Genomic DNA, 20,741 nt, shown 5'->3' on the forward strand with positions numbered 1-20,741 from the left:
AATAATGAAGTGGTAATGTCTTGCACTTTAATTTCCCAAGGTCTAACAGATCGAGAAATTGACTCCACTGGCCTGAGCTGACACCGTCGTCGAAGCTGGGAGTAGAAAAAGGGGAAGAGGTACAAGGTGGAAATTCACAAAGGCATGCGTGCCTGCCTAATGGCTCCTCCCACGCTTTGTGGGGTGCTGCAGCCTAGCGAGGAATAGCACAGATCTTATAGGGATGAGGCTGCAGTGTACCCCCCAGCACGGACTCGGTGTTGATTTCCTTCACTCCCTCCGGCAGCCTGAATGTGAATGCCCGCAGCAGGTTGGTGAAAAAGATGAAGAGCTCAGTCCTTGCCAGCTGCTCCCCCAAACACACACGGTGCCCTGCAAGAACAAAGGGACAGTGATTGAGTTGGGGGGTGGGGGTCATTTGGAAATATGAATTACAGTTGGATTGAATGTATTCTAATCCCTGTGTATCCAATCTGGTCAAAGCTCAAAGCTGGCAAAATCCTACTTCTCACTGGTGGAAGAAAAATACCATCTCTTTAAAGTGAAGTCATTAATACTAAGTACTTAAGGAAGGGTGACCAGGCAGCAAACGTGAAAAATCGGGATGGCGGTTGGGGGTAATAGGGGCATATATAAGAAAAAAGCCCTGAATATAAAATCAGGACATCTGGTCACCCTAATTTAAGGATAGGTCTGTGCACATGCTGCACAATCTATTCTGTCCTCTGAAACTAAAACAGCTGTTGAGTAACAACGTAGGAACAGGAGTGTGGTAAACGTCTGTCCCAAATCTGGACCTTAGCGTACAAAATCTGGGTGCTTACTGTGAACCTCCCCAAGCTTATACCCAGCTTGGATTTTTTCTCGCTGCCACCAGATAAGAATGAGGCTCCTATCAGCCTGGGTTCCCCAAATTCCCTTGGGGACCCCCTCTCTGGCCTCCCAACTTCCCCTGGGAGGACCCCAAGACTCAGAAGTATGAGTCTACCGGCAAGGAATGATCTCCCCTCCCTCCTCCTCTCTTTCCGTTTCACTCTGAGCAACCTGAGGGAATTGATGTAATCTCTTTACATCACGAAATACCGAGAATCTGTCCTTTCTCTCCAAAGAGACAGCCCTCCAACACAGGGAAACAAGCTCGATTCTCTCTCTCTTTCTTCCCTGTAACTTTTCCCCGCCTGGGACAACAGGAAAGTAACCCACAGAGCATGGGCTTTTCCTCCCCCCCTGCCTGTCAACAGATGTAACAGAGCTCCGGGCACCAGAAATTCTCTCCCCTTTGCCTCACTAGGAAAAGAAACTCCCACAAGTTTTAGAAAACTTTATATAAAAAGAAAGAACTTACATATACTACACTCTGCATTAAGAAACTCATACAGGGATATGGCTTATAAGAAAATAGGAATTAAACAGTCTGATTTAAAAGATAACCAATTAACCAGTCCAGCAAATCAACACCATGTAAATACAAATCAAAGGCACATCACAGCCGATACTTTTGTTCCTTTGTACTCACACTTGTAGTAGTATATTTAAAAGAAGATGGAGTTAGGAGGAAAAGCTTGTTTACTCACAGCCGAGGAAAACAAAAAGACATAGAACAAAGCCAAAAACCTCCAGAGGTTCCCACCCTTACTTTTGAAAATCCGGTTTCCTGACTGGTCCTCTAGTCAGGTGTTTGGTTCCCTTTGTAAACCCTTTACAGTAAAAGAAAATTAACCCTTACCTTACCTATCTACTTATGACAAGGAGATAAGGTCATTTTCCACATAACTGTTACTGTATGGATGAGGATCATATTTATTGCCTTCTGATTTCTAAATGCAGTAGAATTATACTAATTTGTATTAATGATTGGGAGATCCAATGCATAATCATTATTTTTGCAAATTAGTATCAGAAAATATACCTTCCTTTGTTTTGACAATTCTCATTTTAGTATTACTAAGAACTTATTAGGTCAGTGGTCATATTAGGTCAGATCAATGGTCCATCTAGAATTCTGTAATTCAATCTTTGCTGAGAAATGGGGTGAGACTGCTAGTTTTTGTGTAAATTACAAGGTCTGAAGGTCAACAAGCTTCCACTGCTAATCCATTAATTCAGCCCTCACAATCGAACTCGCTAAGAAGCTTTTCCTGTCAGTGCTCTTACCTGCTGAGAATGGTAAGAAAGCTTCTTTCTTCACAAAATTTCCATCCTGATCCAGGAAGTGATTTGGGTTGAACTGTCGAGGTGTCTCCCATTGTTCTGGGTCGAGCAAGACAGAGGTTAAGTTTGGGAGAATAATGGTGCCCTGCAAGGGAAAATTTGAGTAAGTTCGGTGTCTTTCCGTCAGAGAGGTGGGTAAGGACAGACAGTTTTCATTTATTACCTTGCACGGAAGGTCACCTAGAGCAAACCCTACATCCACAGGAATAAATTCAGAGTGCGGTGGACAGTTGTGACGAAATGGGAATGTTCTTAATGTTTTCTCTAAGTGCTGTGTGAGTGCCTCAGTTTCCACTATGCATTTCTCAAGTGTCTAGGGGTGTGTGATTGTTGCAGAGCCCTAAGGGGCCAGTGTGATGCTGTCTGCACAGAGAATAGCTGATACCTTGGGCCCCTCCTCTGTAAAGGTGCCAACTGAAGGTGTTGGAGAAAAAAGAGATTAGGTGACCTCTTGGCCAGGGAAAGAGACAAAGGGAGAGGAAGGGCTGAAAAGTTTTCAGTTTGGAACTGGCTGGGAAAATGGAGGGGAACCCAGACAAGGCTCTGGCCTCCCTGGGGCCCCCCAAGATGGACCTGACTGAGGGAATCCTGTTGTCTGTACCTGCAAGACCTGTCTTGGACTGTGTTCCTGTCTTTTACTGGCTGGCTGAGAGTCATGGTGAATCTCAGGAAGCCGGAGGTGCAGGGCCTTGTCCCCCCCCAAACTCCATGACAACGATACATCTCTATATGTCCTTCTGCATGTTATGATAGCGGTCATGTTGCTAGAAACACCAGCAGCAAAGAGCCCAGTGCAAAAGTCTTATACCCAGAATCCTCCCTGCTTTACTATTGACTCCTCAATGGAAGCAAAAAGAGGAATGTTTAGCATTTTTAAGCAATTGCTTTAAATTGACAAAGTTATATTTTTCTGATGTTAAAACGGCAAGACACTGACAAGAGTTCAATGGACTGATAACAGAATTTGAAAAACGAGGTCATTCAGTGTGAGATTTAAAAATGGAGAAGAGAGACAAGGTCCAAGCCTTCTTTCTGGTCAAGAAACACACCAGGTAGGATGTAGGAGGGGGAACTAAAGGGGGCTTGAAGTCACCTTTGAGCTTCCCCTGTTCTTGGCTCTGCCTAGAGTGTACTGTTGCCAAGACCCCTAAGGGACATACTGGCACCTGAGACTAGCCAGAGCACAGCAGGCTTCAAGAGGGGTCGCCCTGAGCTCTTTGCTGATTCTGTAATGTTTGAGGAATTCCCTAGAATTGGGGATATTTCCCAGTGGCCTCATCCATCAGCTGTATTATTTAGGTGTTGGAAGAAAGTGAAGGAGCTGCAGAGCAAGAGACTCAGGTCCACTGGTTATGTGTTGGATTCCTGGTACATTGGCCCTCTGATGGAAGGAGGGGCTATAAAGATAGAGACTGGCTTTGTACCTTCTCAATGGGAAAGCCCTGCAGCATTGTGTCTTTGACACATTCTCTGGGAACTCCCACTGCAACGACGCTGCTGTGACGCTGAATCTCATGGATCACGGCATAGGTGTAGGGCAGGTTCTTCCGATCTTCGTAGCAGATTAATTGAGAGGGACCCAGCACATTGTCCAGCTCCTTCTGGACTCTCTCTGAAGAGAAACATTAAGGACACACATCTTGGACTGTGCACGTGTGTATATCCTGGATAAGGTGGCCAGACGGCAAGCGTGAAAAATCAGGACACTTTTTTTTCAGGGTGGGGGATGGGTACAGTTGCCTATATAAGACAAAACCCCTGATATTGGGACGGTCCCAATAATATCAGGTAGAGTGACCAGATGTCCCAATTTTATGGGGACAGTCCTGATTTGGGAGGCTTTTTCTTATATAGCCATCTATTACCCCCACCCCAGTCCCGATTTTTCACACTTGCTATCTGGTTTCCCTAATATCAGGACATCTGGTCACCTTGATCCTGGAGCCTTTTCTTTTCCCTGCTGGAATCTGATTTGAATCTCTCCTTTATTGCTGGGTTAACGTCAGTGAGAGGGTAAAACCCTGCCAACAGGACAAGCGTAGCAAGTAACTGCTGCATCTCAGTACCTGGGAGAGATCATCAGCACATTCCACAGAGACCCAGACAACAGATGGCTGAAACTCAGTGTCCTGACCAAATTCCGCCCTGGTGAGGAGCTTTTCCCTTTCTTTTCTCTGATAGGAAGACGGATGATGGGGGCAGCACCCTTAGTAAACACTCATGGCCATGAGTGCACTGTGCGGCAGACTGAACTAGATGACCTTGAGGTCCCTTCCAGTCCCATTCTATGGTATCTGCTTCTGAGGCAGCCAGGAACCAGGCTGCTCCACAGGGAAAGCTTTCTCTAGCTTCGTTTCACAGGTTAGACTCCTGTTTCTATGCCATGCCCAGGACCTGTCCAATACAGTTTATTTCAGGTCCTGAGAGAACAGAGTTTTATCTGAGGTGGGATCAGCTGGCAGGGCCGTCTTTAGGAACTGCAGAGCCCAATTCGAACAGTTTTGACGGGGCCTCGGCAGGGATGACCAAAAAAAAAAAAAAACCACATGTAAAAAAACACATGAGGCTTGTACTCACTGGGCAGTGCACCGAGCCTTCAGCGGCTCTTCGGCAGTGGGTCCTTCACTCGCTCCAGGTCTTCGGCAGCACTAAAGGACCCGCCACAGAAGTGCTGAAGACCCAGAGCACTGCCAGGTGAGTAAAAGTTTAAAAGGTGCCTCTAGCCAGGGAAGGGCTTCTCACTGGGTCCTCTTAGGTGCGGGGCCCGATTCGGGGGAATTGGTAGAATAGGCCTAAAGCCGGGTCTGTTAGCTGGGAGTGCAGCTTAGCAGAGCAGGACTTCAAAGTGTGCAGAGCAATCAAGGCGTTATCTTAGCTGGAAACAGGAGCCCTCTAGTGCTAGCAGAGTGCAGTGACATTCACAGATATCAGCAAGTAAAGAAGCATGCTTGCGAGATGAAAGCGATAGCTGGGAAAGCAACAGCTGGGATTTAGAGTGGCAGCCAGAGGATTCAAGGCCCCCCTTCTGGCCAATGCATCCGTATGATGTTCCTGTTTATAAATGAAGGATAAGAGGGCTTCACAGCATTGCCCCTTGGCTTGAGCAGATAGCCAGTGTGCAGGGCTTCGCTGGTCCTTTCCATTAGGAGGAGAACTCGAATATGAAAACAGGACATTTCTTGGGTGCAATCCTGTGGATTTGCAAAGCATGTACACCAAGTCCTGTTTCCCTGAACACTGTAGGATCAAACCAGAGGCAGTTTCCCTTTCTCATAATTTCCAAGCTTGCCTTCCTTGCCAGCACTTTGCACTCTTCCTTTGCATCCCCTCCAGGCCGTGCTTTTACCACAGCTCTCCGATTTCTCCTGGCTTTTCTCCCTGCTTTCTGCTTCTGACAAATGCCCACAGCCACAAGCCAACCAATGCACCAACCTCCACGTTTTCAATCAGTTCCCAGGAATCCCCTCTTATTCTCCCAAAATTAATTCTTGCTCTGTCCTGCCATGTGACCAGTGCTTTGGGCAGTGACTTGTCTGGTTTCCACTGTCTGACTCCATAAAGGAGCTTAATGTGCTTCTTTCAGTTTGCCAAAAGGAAGGGCAGCTGGCACACCCAGCAGCCTCAGCAAGGTCTGTGATTGCCTATAGATCAAAGCTACCCTCGCTGGCAGCTACCAACACCCTCCAGCATAACCGTGTGTATGAAATGCAAGTTGGTTTTCCATCCTGGAGGCAGAGATGACCTGTGCCTGCCAATAGTGAGTGGGGAAGGAGTGAGGGCAGCCGGCTTCAGCAGTGTTAGTTACTGAGCATGCTCAGTACAAGCCAAGCAGCTAATCTGATAGAGCGGGCATGTGACCCCGCATCCTCCCACCCACACATAGCCTCTGCCTAGAAGTGAAGATGGAAGAGACTGAGCCGCATTAATTGAGAGAGACACTCGGAAAGCACCATCTGCATGTGCTGTAGGGGACAAAAGCATTCAGTGAATTGAAAGTCCTGCATTTGAGCAATCACAAAGACAACTTTACCAGCTAGCAACTCTAAAAGCACTTCCCTGGCTGGGGCACGTTCCTCACTGAGGACTATGACTACAATAGTGTGTTCCTCTAAAGGACGCCTCCACGCCAGCATTACCCTGTTCCTGGCAGTACTAACACAGGACTTGTGGCCCAGAAGGACACCTGAGAGTTAGAGACTGTGTTGCAAGGCATGCTGGGAAGGAGGCAGCATATATAGGTACCTCCCTTCCTTCATAACAGAAAGAGGGTGCAATGATTACTGACTGTCTCGTTAAAGGATCTTGAGAGAACCTGTGTATAGAGTCAGATGGCTGGAGAAGGAACCCAAGGAGGGAAAAAATGTTTAGATACTTGTGACTCAGGGAACTGCTGGGAAGAAGAAACCCTGAGTGTGTGAAGTTTGTTTGGGTGCATGGGACTTTGTGATTTATTTGGACGTCTGAGTTTATCTGAATCAAGCAACAGTATCTTGCGGAAAGGTGATAAAGCTTGGCTTGAGAACCAAACACAAACTGTGGAAAAAACCCCATATCTCTAAGACACAAGGGGCAGTGACCGGGGGTCAGAAATCGAAGACGTCTGACTCAAAGCTCAGTCCAGGCATCTGCTTTTATACCAGGGACCCATCTTGGAGCTGCAGCCACCAACTGCCAGTTTTAGACTTACAATCACCTAACAAAATTGTGCAGAAGTGGTTACTTTCTCTATATTGCACGATCTTATCTGTGGTGCATGTATCTTCCTCAACCCCCTCACCTTGGATGTCTGGGTAAGCCACCATATTAAGCACTGCCCAGCACAGGGTGGTAGTTGTGGTTTCTGTGCCTGCCAAGAAAAGTTCGAAAATAGTCTGGACCAGGTTGTCTTCATCAAAGGTCGAATGAGGATCAGCTTTGCTCTGCAGGTGACAATCAGAGGTTTGAGATTAGGGTACAAAGGTAGGACAATCTGGGTAACAGCGAGTGTCACTCTGTACTGTTTTAATGCCCAGCAATGTGCAGTATATATAACTTTACAAAACAAAAAAAGTCTGTATTTTTAAAAGAACATTGGGAAACAGGAATGAGGATTCCATCCCTCCATGCTCCTTCATCATTTCCACATATAATGTCCTGTCACTCAAGCTTTGCTCCTGGTTCAGGATTGGACCCAGTGTGAGCACAATATTCAGAGGACCTGTTAAGAGCAAAGTGGGTGGGAAACTACAGCACCAGCAGCTGAACGCTCCCTCCCAGCTGGACCAAATACATCATGAAGAGCTTTGAAATCTGACAGCATGGTTGTAGCAAGAGGTGAAGAAAAGTTCGTTTGCTTCCACCATACGAGTTGCAAAATCCTGCTCCTCTGAACTGTTCTGTGTGATAGACAGTCCTGGGTGGTTCAGCTGGGTTGTTTGCATCTGTTGGCAGAATCTCATAGTGCCAGGATTTGTCTAGTTATTTTGCATTTAACATTGTTCAGATTGAGAACTTGTTAGTGCTCAACAAGACAAATGCAGCATCTCCTCTACTTGACTTGAATTCAGAGAAGCTCATGAAGTTTGTGAAGTGCTGGGGGATATTTGTGCTCTGACCAGCGAGTTGTACCTATGACTTTCTTGGGTGGTAAAAGGGAGGGAGGAGGAAGTGGGGGCATGGTTGGATGTGACTGTCGGTGCCTCCCAGAGGGAAACATTCTATTCGAGGCCTGACACACTGATCAGTTAGAAAATGGTCCCAAGTTGGGGTAGATAGTAAGGCCTCCTGGGTGACCAAAGAAAATGTTTTTCCAGATAGTAATTTTGCTGACGAATCTTTTTGGGCACCAAAACTATTTGTGAATTCAGGTTGAATTTGGTGAATAGTTTCAGCCAAAGAAAGAAGAAGGGAAAAAAAAGACAAGAAAATGAAGGATGGTCTAAATATTTTGACTTTTTGTTTTGAAAACTAGTTACATTAATTTTAAAGGGTGCAAAACATCCAAAAACTAAATGAAAAACTGAAAAATAAATCCATTTTGTGCTGAATAAAATGTTTCATTCAACCCCCAAATAATTTTTCTTTCAGGTTTCCATTTCTTTTTTAGCCTGAATGGTTTGTTGTTGTTTTTTTTCCCAGAGTTTTTGGTTTGGCCCCTGAACCAAACAATATCAATTATTCGCTCACTTCTGTAAAGTATCAGAGGGGTAGCCGTCTGGATCTGTAAAAAGGGGCAAAGAGTCTGTGGCACCTTATAGACTAACAGACCTACTGGAACATGAGCTTTCGTGGGTGAATACCCACTTCGTCACATGCATGTCACCCACGAAAGCTCATGCTTCAGTCTGTCTGTTAGTCTATAAGGTGCCACAGGACTCTTTGCTGCTTTTCACTTCTGTAAGGAAGTACAAAACTAAACTTGTTTAGGGTCTTTCTGACAGTTTTCTCTCCATGTGCTAGTGCCTGTTTCCAACCCTGTGCAGTGTTGTTGTAGCCTACAACAGTTTCATTTTTCAAATAAAAGTTCATGGGGCCCTTTATCAATCGTATCAAATATTAGATCCAATGTGTTCCTTGAATCCAAGAGTTTTGTATCAGAGGGGTAGCCGTGTTAGTCTGGATCTGTAGAAGCAGCAGAGAATCCTGTGGCACCTTATAGACTAACAGATGTTTAGGAGCATGAGCTTTCGTGGGTGAATACCCACTTCATCAGACGCATGTAGTAGAAATTTCCAGGGGCAGGTATATATGTGCTAGCAGACAAGCTAGAGATAACGAAGTTAGTTCATTCAGGGAGGATGAGGCCGTGTTCTAGCAGTTGAGGTGTGAAAACCAAGGGAGGAGAAACTGGTTCTGTAATTGGCAAGCCATTCACAGTTTTTGTTTAGTCCTGAGCTGAATGAGTTTTGTGACTCATTCAGAAAAAACAATGACGTTTGTCTAGTACGATGTATATTTCAAATCCCCATTCTATTTACTACTCACAGTATTGATGTCTCTAAGCATGCACTACAGCATATCTTTCTCCTTACTATTAATTCCATGATATTATTAAGGGTTTAAATTACACTTACAGGACAGTAATTGCTCTTTTCCATCTTTTAAAATCTCCTTACCACCTCCATTTGCTTTTTTTCCATTACTTTGATATCACTCTAGTCTCCATGGCAATTTGTTTTGATCGTCATTTCTAAATCGACATTCATATAATATGAGGGTCTTGGAATTTTTTTTTTAAAAATAATCTCTTCATAGATTGCCTATAAAATCAAAGAACTTGATCCTACTCTCATTGAAATCAATGACAAAACACTCCATGACTTCTATGTGAGGAGATTAGAACCGTAAAACACTTGAAACATTTCAGAGGGTTGTTTTCCACCTTATCCTGGGGAAGTTTGTGTTTATACCAGAGGACAGCAGTGAAGCCCCAAAAGCACAGTAGTCATGTGCAGTACAGACACTTACCTTGTCTATCTGAGCCAGGTAGAAATCAATAAAATCCTGTGGTTCGTCTGGTGACTCACGCTCTTGGTGGTTCCTGACCTCCTTCCTTGCAAAAGACCGGAGAAACTCTTGGCAACAGAATACCTTCTGGTGAGAGCCTGGGAGATGATCCATGAGCCAGGGGAAAACATCATACAGCTGTGAGAGAGGCAAATGTGAGATGTGCTCTCCCGCCAACAAAATAAACCCACCTCCAACGAGAAGCCATAGCTTTGTCAGTGGAAGAAAGCACTGTCTATATTGGCACTTTTCGTCAGTAAAACTTTTGTCGTTTGGGGGCGAGAGGGTTTCACACCCTGAATGACAAACATTTTACTGACGAAAATGCAGCGTAGACAGAGCCTAAGATTCCATTTACTCCAAAAACCTGAAACCTTCTTTACTCCACCATGTTGTAGACCAGCCCTCACAAACTGCATAATAAGTAGTAAATTCCTCAATACAGAGATCGTCCTTCCTTCTTTGTTGGGTGAGAAATCACGCCTTGCTTTGAATACAGATAAAATAACAAGAAGCACTCCTAGGTACTCACCAGCTCCCTGAAGCCGTTCCCTTGTTTGACCAAGTAATCATTGTTTTCAATCAGCTGGTGGAAATCTTTGTCCTCAATGGAAAAGCGATGTCCATACACCACCGCCGCAATCACGTTTGAGACTGAATGGACGATGGGGAAAGAAGGATCCAGGGGATCTCCTGCAAAAACGATGATCAGAATTCACATTAACTTTGCCAGCACTGCTCCTCCCTCCCGCTACTGAGAGATGAATCCTGAACAGGCCACTGAAGAGGGAGAGTGAGGACAGCAGGGGGTTCTCATTTTGAATGGTTTTGATTCTGTGTTACTGGGGGGTAGGATGTCAAGCACTCTCAATGGACTCATTGCCCAAAACTGATTTGATATAAGCAGATTCCTGACTCCATATTTAGACACCAAACTAATTGTTGCCTGATTTTCAAAGACAGCCCCGAGCTGTCTGCCTCTAAACCCAGAGCAGTCGGTGGTAATGATGCCTGATAGAAAAAGTTTGGCCAACTTTTGCTAGAAAAGTGCTCAGGTTTTGGGGACCTGCTGGACCACCTGCTGTGTTTGAATGCTGCTTTTTTTTGTTTTCATCTGTTGTAAATCTAGTAAGGAGCCTGTGGCCGTGCCCAGTCATAGTCCGCCCTCACTGCAGTTATCCAGGTGTTGATCACTTCTAGGATGGATTACTGGAATGCACTCTTCATGGCATTGACCCATTACTAAATGGGAATGGTAGGACTGTCAATAATAATGCAGAAAAGGCAGAAGCATTCAGTTTATATTTCTGTTCTATACTTAGGGAAAAAACAGAAGATCTAGTCATACATGATAATGAAACACTTCCCATTCCAACAGTAACTCAGGAGGATGTCAAGTAGCAGCTATGAAAGTCAGACATTTTTAAGTCAGAAGGTCTTCATAATCTGCTTCTAAGACTTCTAAAAGAGCTGGCTGAGGAGCTCGCTGGATCATTAATGTTGATTTTCAACCACACTTGGAACACTAGGGAAGTTCCAAAAGACTGGGAGAATGCTAGTGTTGTATCAGTATGTTAAAGGGCAGGCAATTATATGTCTGGTACTCTGACATTGAACCCATAGACGTCAGGCAAGAAAAGGGAGCAGCTAATACAGGACCTGATTACTAAAGAATGAAAGGAGAATAATATAATTAATGTCAATCAACACAGGTTTATGGAAAATAGATCCTGTCAAATTCACTTGATATCTTTTTCTGATGAGATTACAAGTGTAGTTTAATAAAGGAATTAGTGTTGACGTGGTATTGCCTGACAGTTTGGTTAAAAAATAGGAACGATACAAAATGAACACAGCACACATTAAACAGATATAAAACTGGCTAACTGATAGGTCTTAAAATGTAACTGCAAATGGGGAATCATCATTGAGCCTGTATTTTTCTAGTGGGGTACAACAGGGATTGGTTCTTGGCCCTACACTATTTAACTGCTTACTGTATTTTTCACTCCATGCATCTGATGAAGTGGGTTTTAGCCCACAAAAGCTTATGCCCAAATAAATCTGTTAGTCTCTAAGGTGCTACAAGGACTCCTTGTTGTTTTTGCTGATACAGACTAACAGGACTACCCTTAACACTTGTGATCACGCAAAGCATCTAGCCATCTGGGGCCATCTGGGGCCTGGAATTCTCTCCTCTTGCTGGCATGACAGAGACATGCTTCTGGAAGTGAAAAGACCCAGCTATGCTGGCCTTGATGTACCTCTCTTAGTCATAAAGTACTCCAGCAGCTGACGAGCCTCCTCTTGGATTCGGTGCTCCAGGCCTTTCTTGCCCAGTCCCAGGTTCCGCAGGGTCATCAGCCCGAAGCGTCTCTGCTGCTTCCAGGTGTGACCACTTGTGAAAATAATACCTGAGGCCATTGAGAATTGTTGTTTATATAAAGTAAAATCCTTCACTTAGTAACAGTTAAATCTAAACTAAATTTTCTAACAGGAGAAGTAAATGCAGAAGAACGTGACTCCTAGCTGATCTCCTTTATCTGGCCACAGATGTGGCATGGATTGTGACAACTTCAGAAAAGTCTTTGATGTCAAGGGTTTTGTTGCTCTTATAAGAGCAATAGAAAGCGGGGCTTCAAAAACTCAGGATGCTGTTTTCCTAAATCATTTATGATCCAAAAACATGTAATTCTACAGCAGGGAACCCACACCAGGGATTCTAGAGAAGAGGGAAATTCCACGGGGTGAGATTTGTTGTAGTGCAAGGCATTAATAAAAGGGCAAGGATGGTTGTGTTTGAATGACAGTGCAGGGATCTGACCTGAAGCCCAGCAGGTGAGAAGATCCTGCCCAGGTTAAAAAGCCACCACATTAGATGACTCTCACAAAACTAGTACTGTGTAAAGCAGGGGTGGCCAACCCTTGGCTCTGGAGATGCATGCGGCTCTTCTTAGGTTAATATGCAGCTCCTTGCATAGGCACCGACGCCAGGGCTGGATCCACAGATGCTAACTTTCCAGTGTGCTGGGGAGTGCTCAGTGTTCAACTCCCTGCTCTGCCCCAGGCCCTGCGCCCTTTCCACACCTTCCCCCAAACCTTCCATGCCCTCATTCTTCCCCCCTCCCCACCAGAGCCTCCTGCACACCACGTAACAGCTGATCGCAGCAGGCGGGAGGCACTGATTGGTGGGGCTGCCAGAGGGCAGGAGGCGCTGCAGGTTGGAGTTGGGGGAGCTGATAGGGGCTGCTCACATATTAGTGCGGCTCTTTGGCAATGTACGTTGGTAAAATCTGGCTTCTTCTCAGGCTCAGGTTGGCCGCCCCTGCTGTAAAGCATATATACAATGGGAGCAATGCCAGGTGATGTTCACATTCCTGGCTGATGCTTCAAACAAACTTCTTAGTCAGGATTTTGCTCCTCTATTCTATTCAGTGGTTGTTTGTCTTATTGATTAGTATCAGAAAAGTCACTCTTGTAGCGATTTTAACCATTTGCAGCAGCATTCCCATGTGAAGATGACTATGGAAGCAGGGAGCAGCCACACTTAAAGGATCATGTGAACTTATTTTTTTCTGTATAGTTTATAAGGAAAGAAAATGTTACCCTTTCCTCTGGACGTTTTCTGAAAAAACGGGGTTGTTGGCCGGCCAGAGACGTCTTCAGAGTGGACAGTCAGGCCGTCCTTCACAGCTGTGAATCCGTTCAGTATGATGACAGGAACATGTCCAATCCACAGGGTGAAGATATTACCGTAAATCTGTGCCAACTAAAGACACCATCGGTGCTAGAAAACCACAAGCCAAAAAACCTGCACACGATGAATCAACCGCCCAGCTCACTTCAGGACACTCTGCTGGGGGTCGGGAGAGTGCTGTAGAAACATTTGTAGTGAAACCTCAAACCATGGCAAAAGATGAGCTCAAGTCAGAACAGCATCATAGCTGACTATGAGATAAGACAATACCCTCTCATCCAACAGGATGTCTCAGCAGCTGTGTCCTGGGGATGCTGTTTAAATGTCTTGTACGGAATGGGATAGAGTTACCTACAGGTGAATTTCACCTCATGATTGGACAGACGTCCCCAGGAGTAGAATGGCTTGTGCCTTCCAGTTAAGGGGACAATTCTGTGGTGTCTCTTCTAATACCCTGTAAACATTGCAACTAAAACACACTGAATGAAGCTGGTAACTGACATTCCTGGGAGACTTCGTATTGTCCCTTGGAGTTACAGTTTATCAGGGTTACTTATATGCAATAATGCTGGGCAATCTCATGCATCTCCGTCTTCCTAAGTGCCCCTTGCAGTGACCTACCTCTGAACTCATTGAAGCATCTCATTTTCTCCTTTAGAGCTACTGGCAAATTACAAACAGCCCAGCACACAGGAACATCCCTGTTATAGCTCAGTGGTTTGAGCATTGGCCTGCTGTGAGTTTAATCCTTGACGGGACCACTTAGGGATCTAGGGCAAAAAATTGGTCCTGCTAGTGAAGGCAGGGGGCTGGACTTGATGACCTTCCCTTCCAGTTCTAGGAGACTGGTATATCTCCAATTAATTTATTTTATTTTTATTTATTTATTTCCCCATCATACACCATTAGAATCCTAGAAGACTAGGGTTGGAAGAGACCTCAGGAGGTCAACTAGTCATTCCTCTCACCTGCCCCTGTTTTCTGAATCCTTTAAAGCAACCAGATTTCTCAGCATGTTATAAAGGGACATTCACTCCAGAACTTGCATAAAGTGCAAATTTCTGCCTAAGGCAGCTGATCATTTGCTGCCTCTCTCTTTGCAATAATTTCTGTCACTGGTGTTTGAAAAAGATCTCTGTATCTCGCAATGGGGCTATTCCTTCTGCCTGACGAAATTGTGTGTCCCAGTTTCTTACCACAGAAGTGAATGTGACGCCACCTACTGAGCATTAAGGCTTCAGTGAAGAATTGAGCTGGAAGGGATGATGGGCTGGGAAGGAGCATAGTCATCCCAGAAACATAAATACCTGGATACAAGCAAATGTAGCAAGAAATACTGAAGGAAACCAGGCGACAGCTGAATAGATTTAGGCTGAACTTTTCCAAGGAGGTGTTTCAGTAAATCCATATTTAACGCCTGCAGATCCCATTGACTTCAGTGGGACTTGAGGGAACTCAGCACCTCAGAATATCATCTCACGTTATTTAGGGAGTTACATATAAATTTAGGAGCCTACTCATGACCTATCAGGGTTTGAACCCCACCCCCTTTAAACAAGTCAATTCATTTTGCTGAGTCAGGAATACTTTATTCTCATTCAATCTTCTGCTCAGCAAATGCCACTAAATTCACATTTTCATCGCCAACAGGTAATGGAATTTGTGGCCATCATTTACTTCCCCATGCACAATCCAGAAGAAATGTTATTTGACACACAGACGTGCTGTATTCGAGAGCTGCTGCATTTTGCTAATTTTATCATTTACTTGGATATATTTGAACACACATTCACAATACCTTAATGAGAAGCTCGTGCTGGCGTTTGAAATCCATCTGCCACATGGTGCCGATGAGGGGGAGGGGAGTTGGTCCAGGAGGAAGCCAGCTACATGCCCACTTCAGTTTCAGAAATTGCACAACAAAGAGAGAGATGAGCAAAGCTACTAAAAACTCGCTGATCACCAACATCGCCCTGCTGCTCTGTCTGTCTGTCCACTGTGTGGTCAGGTCTGAACTCCCCCTGTCTATTTTGAGGTTCTAGATCTCCCTAAATAGGCTTTAATCCCCTTCTATCTACCTCTCTCCTTCTCCCTGTGATTCCCTGCTTTTATACCTATCATCAAAGTGGCGAATTGCAAGACTCATGTGTATTTAATAAGACCTTTGTACTGGAAAACAAGCCAATCTTTCTGCTAGCCAAACCTTACCCACCAGACCTTAACCTCTAAAGCTCCCAGTGAGACTGGCCTGCCTTCCTCTGCATAAATGTTACGTGTAAAGGTAAAAACCAGTTTGAATGTTAATTATCTAATTTGACTAAGAGCTGGAAGAAAGCCCTTGGGAAAGTTTTCACACAAATTGAGAACTCTCACAGAAAGGACAGTTACTTACCTTGTACAGTAACTTGAGTTCTTCAAGATGTGTCCCCCTATGGGTTCTCCACGTCAGGATATCCGCATGCCCATGCCCTCTTGATTTCAGATTTTGTCAACCGAGTCCGTGAATCCGTGCCTGCACCCCAAACACCCTAATATCCTAATACAAGAGTATATAGAGGCAGACCTACTGCCACTTGTAGCCTATAAAATATATTAAATAGAAATTAGGCTTTGGCCTAAAATTAGCCTAAGCATATGAGAAATTGAGTCTGCGAGTAGAAGTTAGCAATAAGTTGGAGACAGTGCAGCAGAAAACAGAAGTTAGCAAGAACATGACCCACGGTGAGGTTGCTGTTACGTTTTGGTTATAACTGTTTAAGCAAGGTTTTCAGTGTGTGATTTTCAGAATTTTCAATGTTTCATTAAATGCTGTCTGTATTGACAGCGTAGGAAGGACATTGGTGCAGATGTTAATTTAAATAATGTGTAATAGAAAGAGCCAATGAGGAAGTGGCAAAATAAAATTATGGCAAGGGACAGTTTAATGTTAATTAGTTTTATCCAGGATTATCAAAGGATCCATTTTGTTAAATTGGGGAGAGCTCCAATTAACATCAAAAGGGGACTGTTGGGGTCCGGGATTATAAAGTTGTTTTGCACTCTGCTGTGAGTGGACTGGTCAGCCATTGATACATGAGTTCATGTTTGAGTGTAAGTATAATTGGAGTGTGGTGGAAGTGGCAATTGCATGTCGCTTTGCTTAACTAATCATTTTTCTTTTTGAATAAAGTTTGGTTTTATTAGTCAATGTGTTGCCTAGTGGTCCTCTACTAAATTATAAGCAAGAGGAAGACCAAGGACAAGATAGGCCAACTGCTCAGTGAGGAGGGAGAAACAGTAACAGGAAACTTGGAAATGGCAGAGATGCTCAATGACTTCTTTGTCTCAGTCTTCACCGAGAAGTCTGAAGGAATGCCTAATATAGTGAAAGCTAATGGAAAGGCAGTAGGTTTGGAAGATAAAATAAAAGAAGAGCAAGTTAAAAATCACTTAGAAAAGTTAGATGCCTGCAAGTCACCAGGGCCTGATGAAATTCATCCTAGAATACTCAAGGAGCAATGGAGGTATCTGAGCCTCTTAGCCTATTATCTTTGGAAAATCATGGAGATGGGAGAGATTCCAGAAGACTGGAAAAGGCCAAATATAATGCAGCATCTATAAAAAAGGGAAAAAAAACAACACAGGAAACTACAGACCAGTTAGTTTAAACTTCTGTGCCAGGTGAAGATATGGAGGCAAGTAAGTAGGAAATCATCTGCAAACACGTGGAAGGTGGAGGTGATAGGGAAATAGCAGCATGGATTTGTAAGAACAATCACGTCAAAACCAATCTGAAGCTTTCTTTGATAGGATAACGAGCCTTGTTGATAAGGAGAAAGCGATGGATGGTGTAATAAACTTTAGTAAGGCATTTGTTATGGTCTTGCATGATTTCTTATCAATAAACTAGGCAAATACAACTTAGATGGGGCTACTCAAGGTTGGGTGCATAACTGGCTGGATAACCAATAACTCCAGAGAGAGTTAATTAAATGGTTCTCAATCCTGCTGGAAAGGCATAACGAGTGGGGTTCCGCAGGGGTCGTTTTGGGACCACCTCTGTTCAAATGTTCTTAATCAACGACTTAGATATTGGCATGAAAGTACGCTTATTAACGTTTGCAGATATACCAGAACTGGAGGATTGCAACTGCTTTGGAGAATGGGTCCATAATTCAAAATGATCTGGACAAATTGGAGAAATGGTCCTGAGGTAAACAGGAACTGAAGTTTAATACAGACAATGCAAAGTGCTCCAGTTAGGAAGAAGCAATCAGTTTCACACACTACAGACATGGGAAGAGACTGTCTAGGAAGGAGTAGGCAGAAAGGGTTCTAGGGTTATAGTGGACCACAAGCTAAATATGAGTCAACAATGTGATGCGTTCGCGAAAAAAGCAAAACCATGATTCTGGGATACAAATTAACAAGGTGTGTTGTGAGCAAGACACGAGAAGTCATTCTCACTCTACTCTGCGCGGTTAGAGCCTCAACTGGAATATTGTGTCCAGTTTCTGGAGACCAACCGCATTAAAGAGAGATGGGGAAGAAATTGAGAGGGTACAGAGATGAAGCAACAAAGAATTTATTAACGTCTAAGAGAATGACCTATGAGGGAGGCTGAAAGAATGGGGTGTGTTTAGTTTGGAAAAGAGAAGACAGAGAGGGGACAATGTGAGAGTTTTCAGGATCTAAAAGGGTGCCATAACAGGAGGACGGGAGAAAACTTGTTTCCCATCTACCTCTAAGGATAGACAAGAAGAATGGCTTAAAGGCAGCAAGGGAGGGTTTAGGTTGACAAAGCGAGGAAAAAGTCCTAACTGTCAGGGTGGTTAAACATTGGAATAAATTGCCTAGGGAGGTTGAATCACCATCTCTGGAGATATTTAAGAGTAGGTTAGATAAATGTCTATCAGGGATGGTCTAGACAATATTTGGTCCTGCCATGAGGGCAGGGGACTGGACTCGATGACCTGTCGAGGTCCCTTCCAGCCCTAGAATCTATGAATCAATAAACGTTCGGTGGGTCTGAGAGGGTGCTCCATACAGAAGAGTTTTAGTCTGGCCTCCCTCAGAGCTAAAAAACCTGTTTTTAAATCCAAAACAAATTTTAAATTGAGAGGGAATATGGGTTTCTCCCAAGCCCTGAAGGCAGCTGGCATGTCCGTCGCTGCAGGGAAAGGACCTGTGGCAGGTCTGACAAGGTTTGGAAGTCGGAGTCTTGGGTATAACCCACACTCAAGGCCATGCAAGAGGCCCAGAGGGGAAAAAAACAACAAAGGCCCAAGTGGTAGGGAACCCCTGAAAGCACAAACATGTGCTAATAACAGGAAAAAATAAAGAAATAACTCAACTAAAAAGGTATAAAGAAAGGGAGGTGTAACAAGCTGCGTGGCTCCTTTTACAGACATCTTGATGCTCCATCTCAAGCAGCAACTGGAGCAATGATGGATCTGCCCCTCCCTACATGCCCTCACCCCACGGCACAAGGAGTCTGGGGTGCAGGTGTGGCTCCACGTAAACTGCTGACAAGAGTCTCTGCTCAAGACTGCACAGGCAGGCACCCATCCTGTTGTGGAACAGCCATTGGGACACAACTCGAAGACGAATCGTCGGTTCTCAATTTAGTTTAAAAAAAAATGGAATTCCTTTAGGCTCTGCAAAACACAAGAGCTTGGCCACTTTGTGTTTGTATGATAATTAGTTTATTCCCTTGGAGGCCCTAGGAGGAGGAAAAGAATTACATTAAAATCAGAGTTTTTATTGGTTGCATAGAACAGCTTCAATTTGGTTAAAGAAAATTCACTAGCATGCTCCAGCTGCTCCAGGGATGCCAGGAGTTGTAAACCCACCCTAACCAGCCCATTTAAATGGAGCTGTGGTTTCTTTGCCTCACAAAATTGGTCCAAAGCAGCTGGTGCATCCTGGTGAAGCTGAGCCACAGAGCAAGGACTCAAAAATGAGGAAAATGTTTTATAATTTTAACACTGTAGTTCTGAAGCTTACCAGGACCTCTGAGCTGGATTCATCAACCCAGAGACTTCACTTTGCTTCTCTAGGTTTTCCTTTATCTTCACATTTGAATACCGTATCCTCTGGGGGGTTGCTATGGCGCTGCTTTACGGAATTGCAAACTAAGACTTCTGTCGGGGAAGCCACTGAGCTGAGGATAGGTTAAGGAAGAGCACAGTCGAGAGCTTGTTGTTAGTGAATCTGGTAAACCCTGTGTGTTACAGCATGAACTCGGTCCAACTTGTATAACCTTAATTGAACTCCAGCTCAGTGACATTCAAGTCAATACAGCGGCGTTGACATTCCATAATTAAAACTTGACAATGTTTTGCAAAGTATTTATCCAACATTTCATTGGTGCAACTGGATACAAACTCAGCTGTACTCATTTGAACTTCATTGAACTGCCTCCTGTATGTGTACGGCATAAAGGGAGATCACCAGAGCTTGTTATCTAGTTATGTCGTGTAACACCCTGAGAAGTTCCTCTAAGCCCTTCACTATTAATGTGTTAGATTGGGAACTGCACTGAACTCACTTGAACTGACTAAAAGGAAAACTACTTACCTTTAGTAAGTGGAGTTCTTCGAGATGTGTTGTTTATGGGTATGTCTACGCAGGGATAAAAGACCCACGACACACCCGTGCCTGGCCCAGGTCAGCTGACTCAGGCTAACAGGGATCAGGGTCCAGGGCTAAAAATCACTGTGTAGACATTTGCATTCAGGCTGGAATCTGAGCTCTGGGACCCGTCACTCCTGCAAAAACGTCTACACAGTGATTTTTCAGCTCCAGAGCCTAAGCCCTGCCCGTCAGCTGATCCAGATCAGCCATGGGTTTTTATACCTCTGTGTAGTCATACCCTATATGCGTTCCACTTCTGGTGTGCACGTGCCCCGTGCACTTGAGAGCCAAACACTTTACCCAGCAGTCTCTGTGGGTCACACCTGCTTCTTTGATGACCTCAAGCCCCTCCAACTCAAGGATATAAAGGAGGCAGAGTGTCCAACCAACCCTCAGTTTCTGTGCCACTATCAAATCCAGGCTACTGGCTTCGACAGTAGCCGCAAAAGCAGGGTGGGTCATGGAATACATATAAACAACACATCTCAAGGAACTTAATGGTAAGTGGCCTTTTCTTCTTCAAGTGCTTCTAGACATGTGGTCTACTTCTGGTGATTCCTAAGCAGTATGTAATAGACCCAAGAGGGTATCACAAGTTGAATTCAGCAAAGACTGAAACACTTTCCTGCAAAATTGGGCATTTGAACAAGGGGCCTGAACTAAAGAGTAATGGCTGGTGAAAGTATGTATGTTACTCCAAGTACACCTACATAGATCATCTATGGGCATTCCC

At 44.4% G+C, this 20,741-nt stretch overlaps 1 protein-coding gene across 1 annotated transcript; it reads right to left on the bottom strand.

Moving 5' to 3' along the window:
• Window positions 1–193: 193 nt before the first annotated feature.
• On the bottom strand, window positions 194–19,401 carry LOC116838559 (cytochrome P450 2J4-like). Its single transcript, XM_032803862.1, has 10 exons — window positions 19,385–19,401; window positions 15,192–15,369; window positions 13,303–13,465; window positions 11,961–12,110; window positions 10,229–10,389; window positions 9,658–9,834; window positions 6,989–7,130; window positions 3,636–3,823; window positions 2,155–2,296; window positions 194–372 (listed from the first exon to the last, which is right to left on the bottom strand). Exons 1-10 carry the CDS (start codon window positions 19,399–19,401, stop codon window positions 194–196), a joined length of 1,497 nt encoding a protein of 498 aa, XP_032659753.1.
• Window positions 19,402–20,741: the final 1,340 nt, after the last annotated feature.

The sequence above is a fragment of the Chelonoidis abingdonii genome, chromosome 8, assembly GCF_003597395.2.
Source record: "Chelonoidis abingdonii isolate Lonesome George chromosome 8, CheloAbing_2.0, whole genome shotgun sequence".
Classification (NCBI taxonomy): domain Eukaryota; kingdom Metazoa; phylum Chordata; order Testudines; family Testudinidae; genus Chelonoidis; species Chelonoidis abingdonii.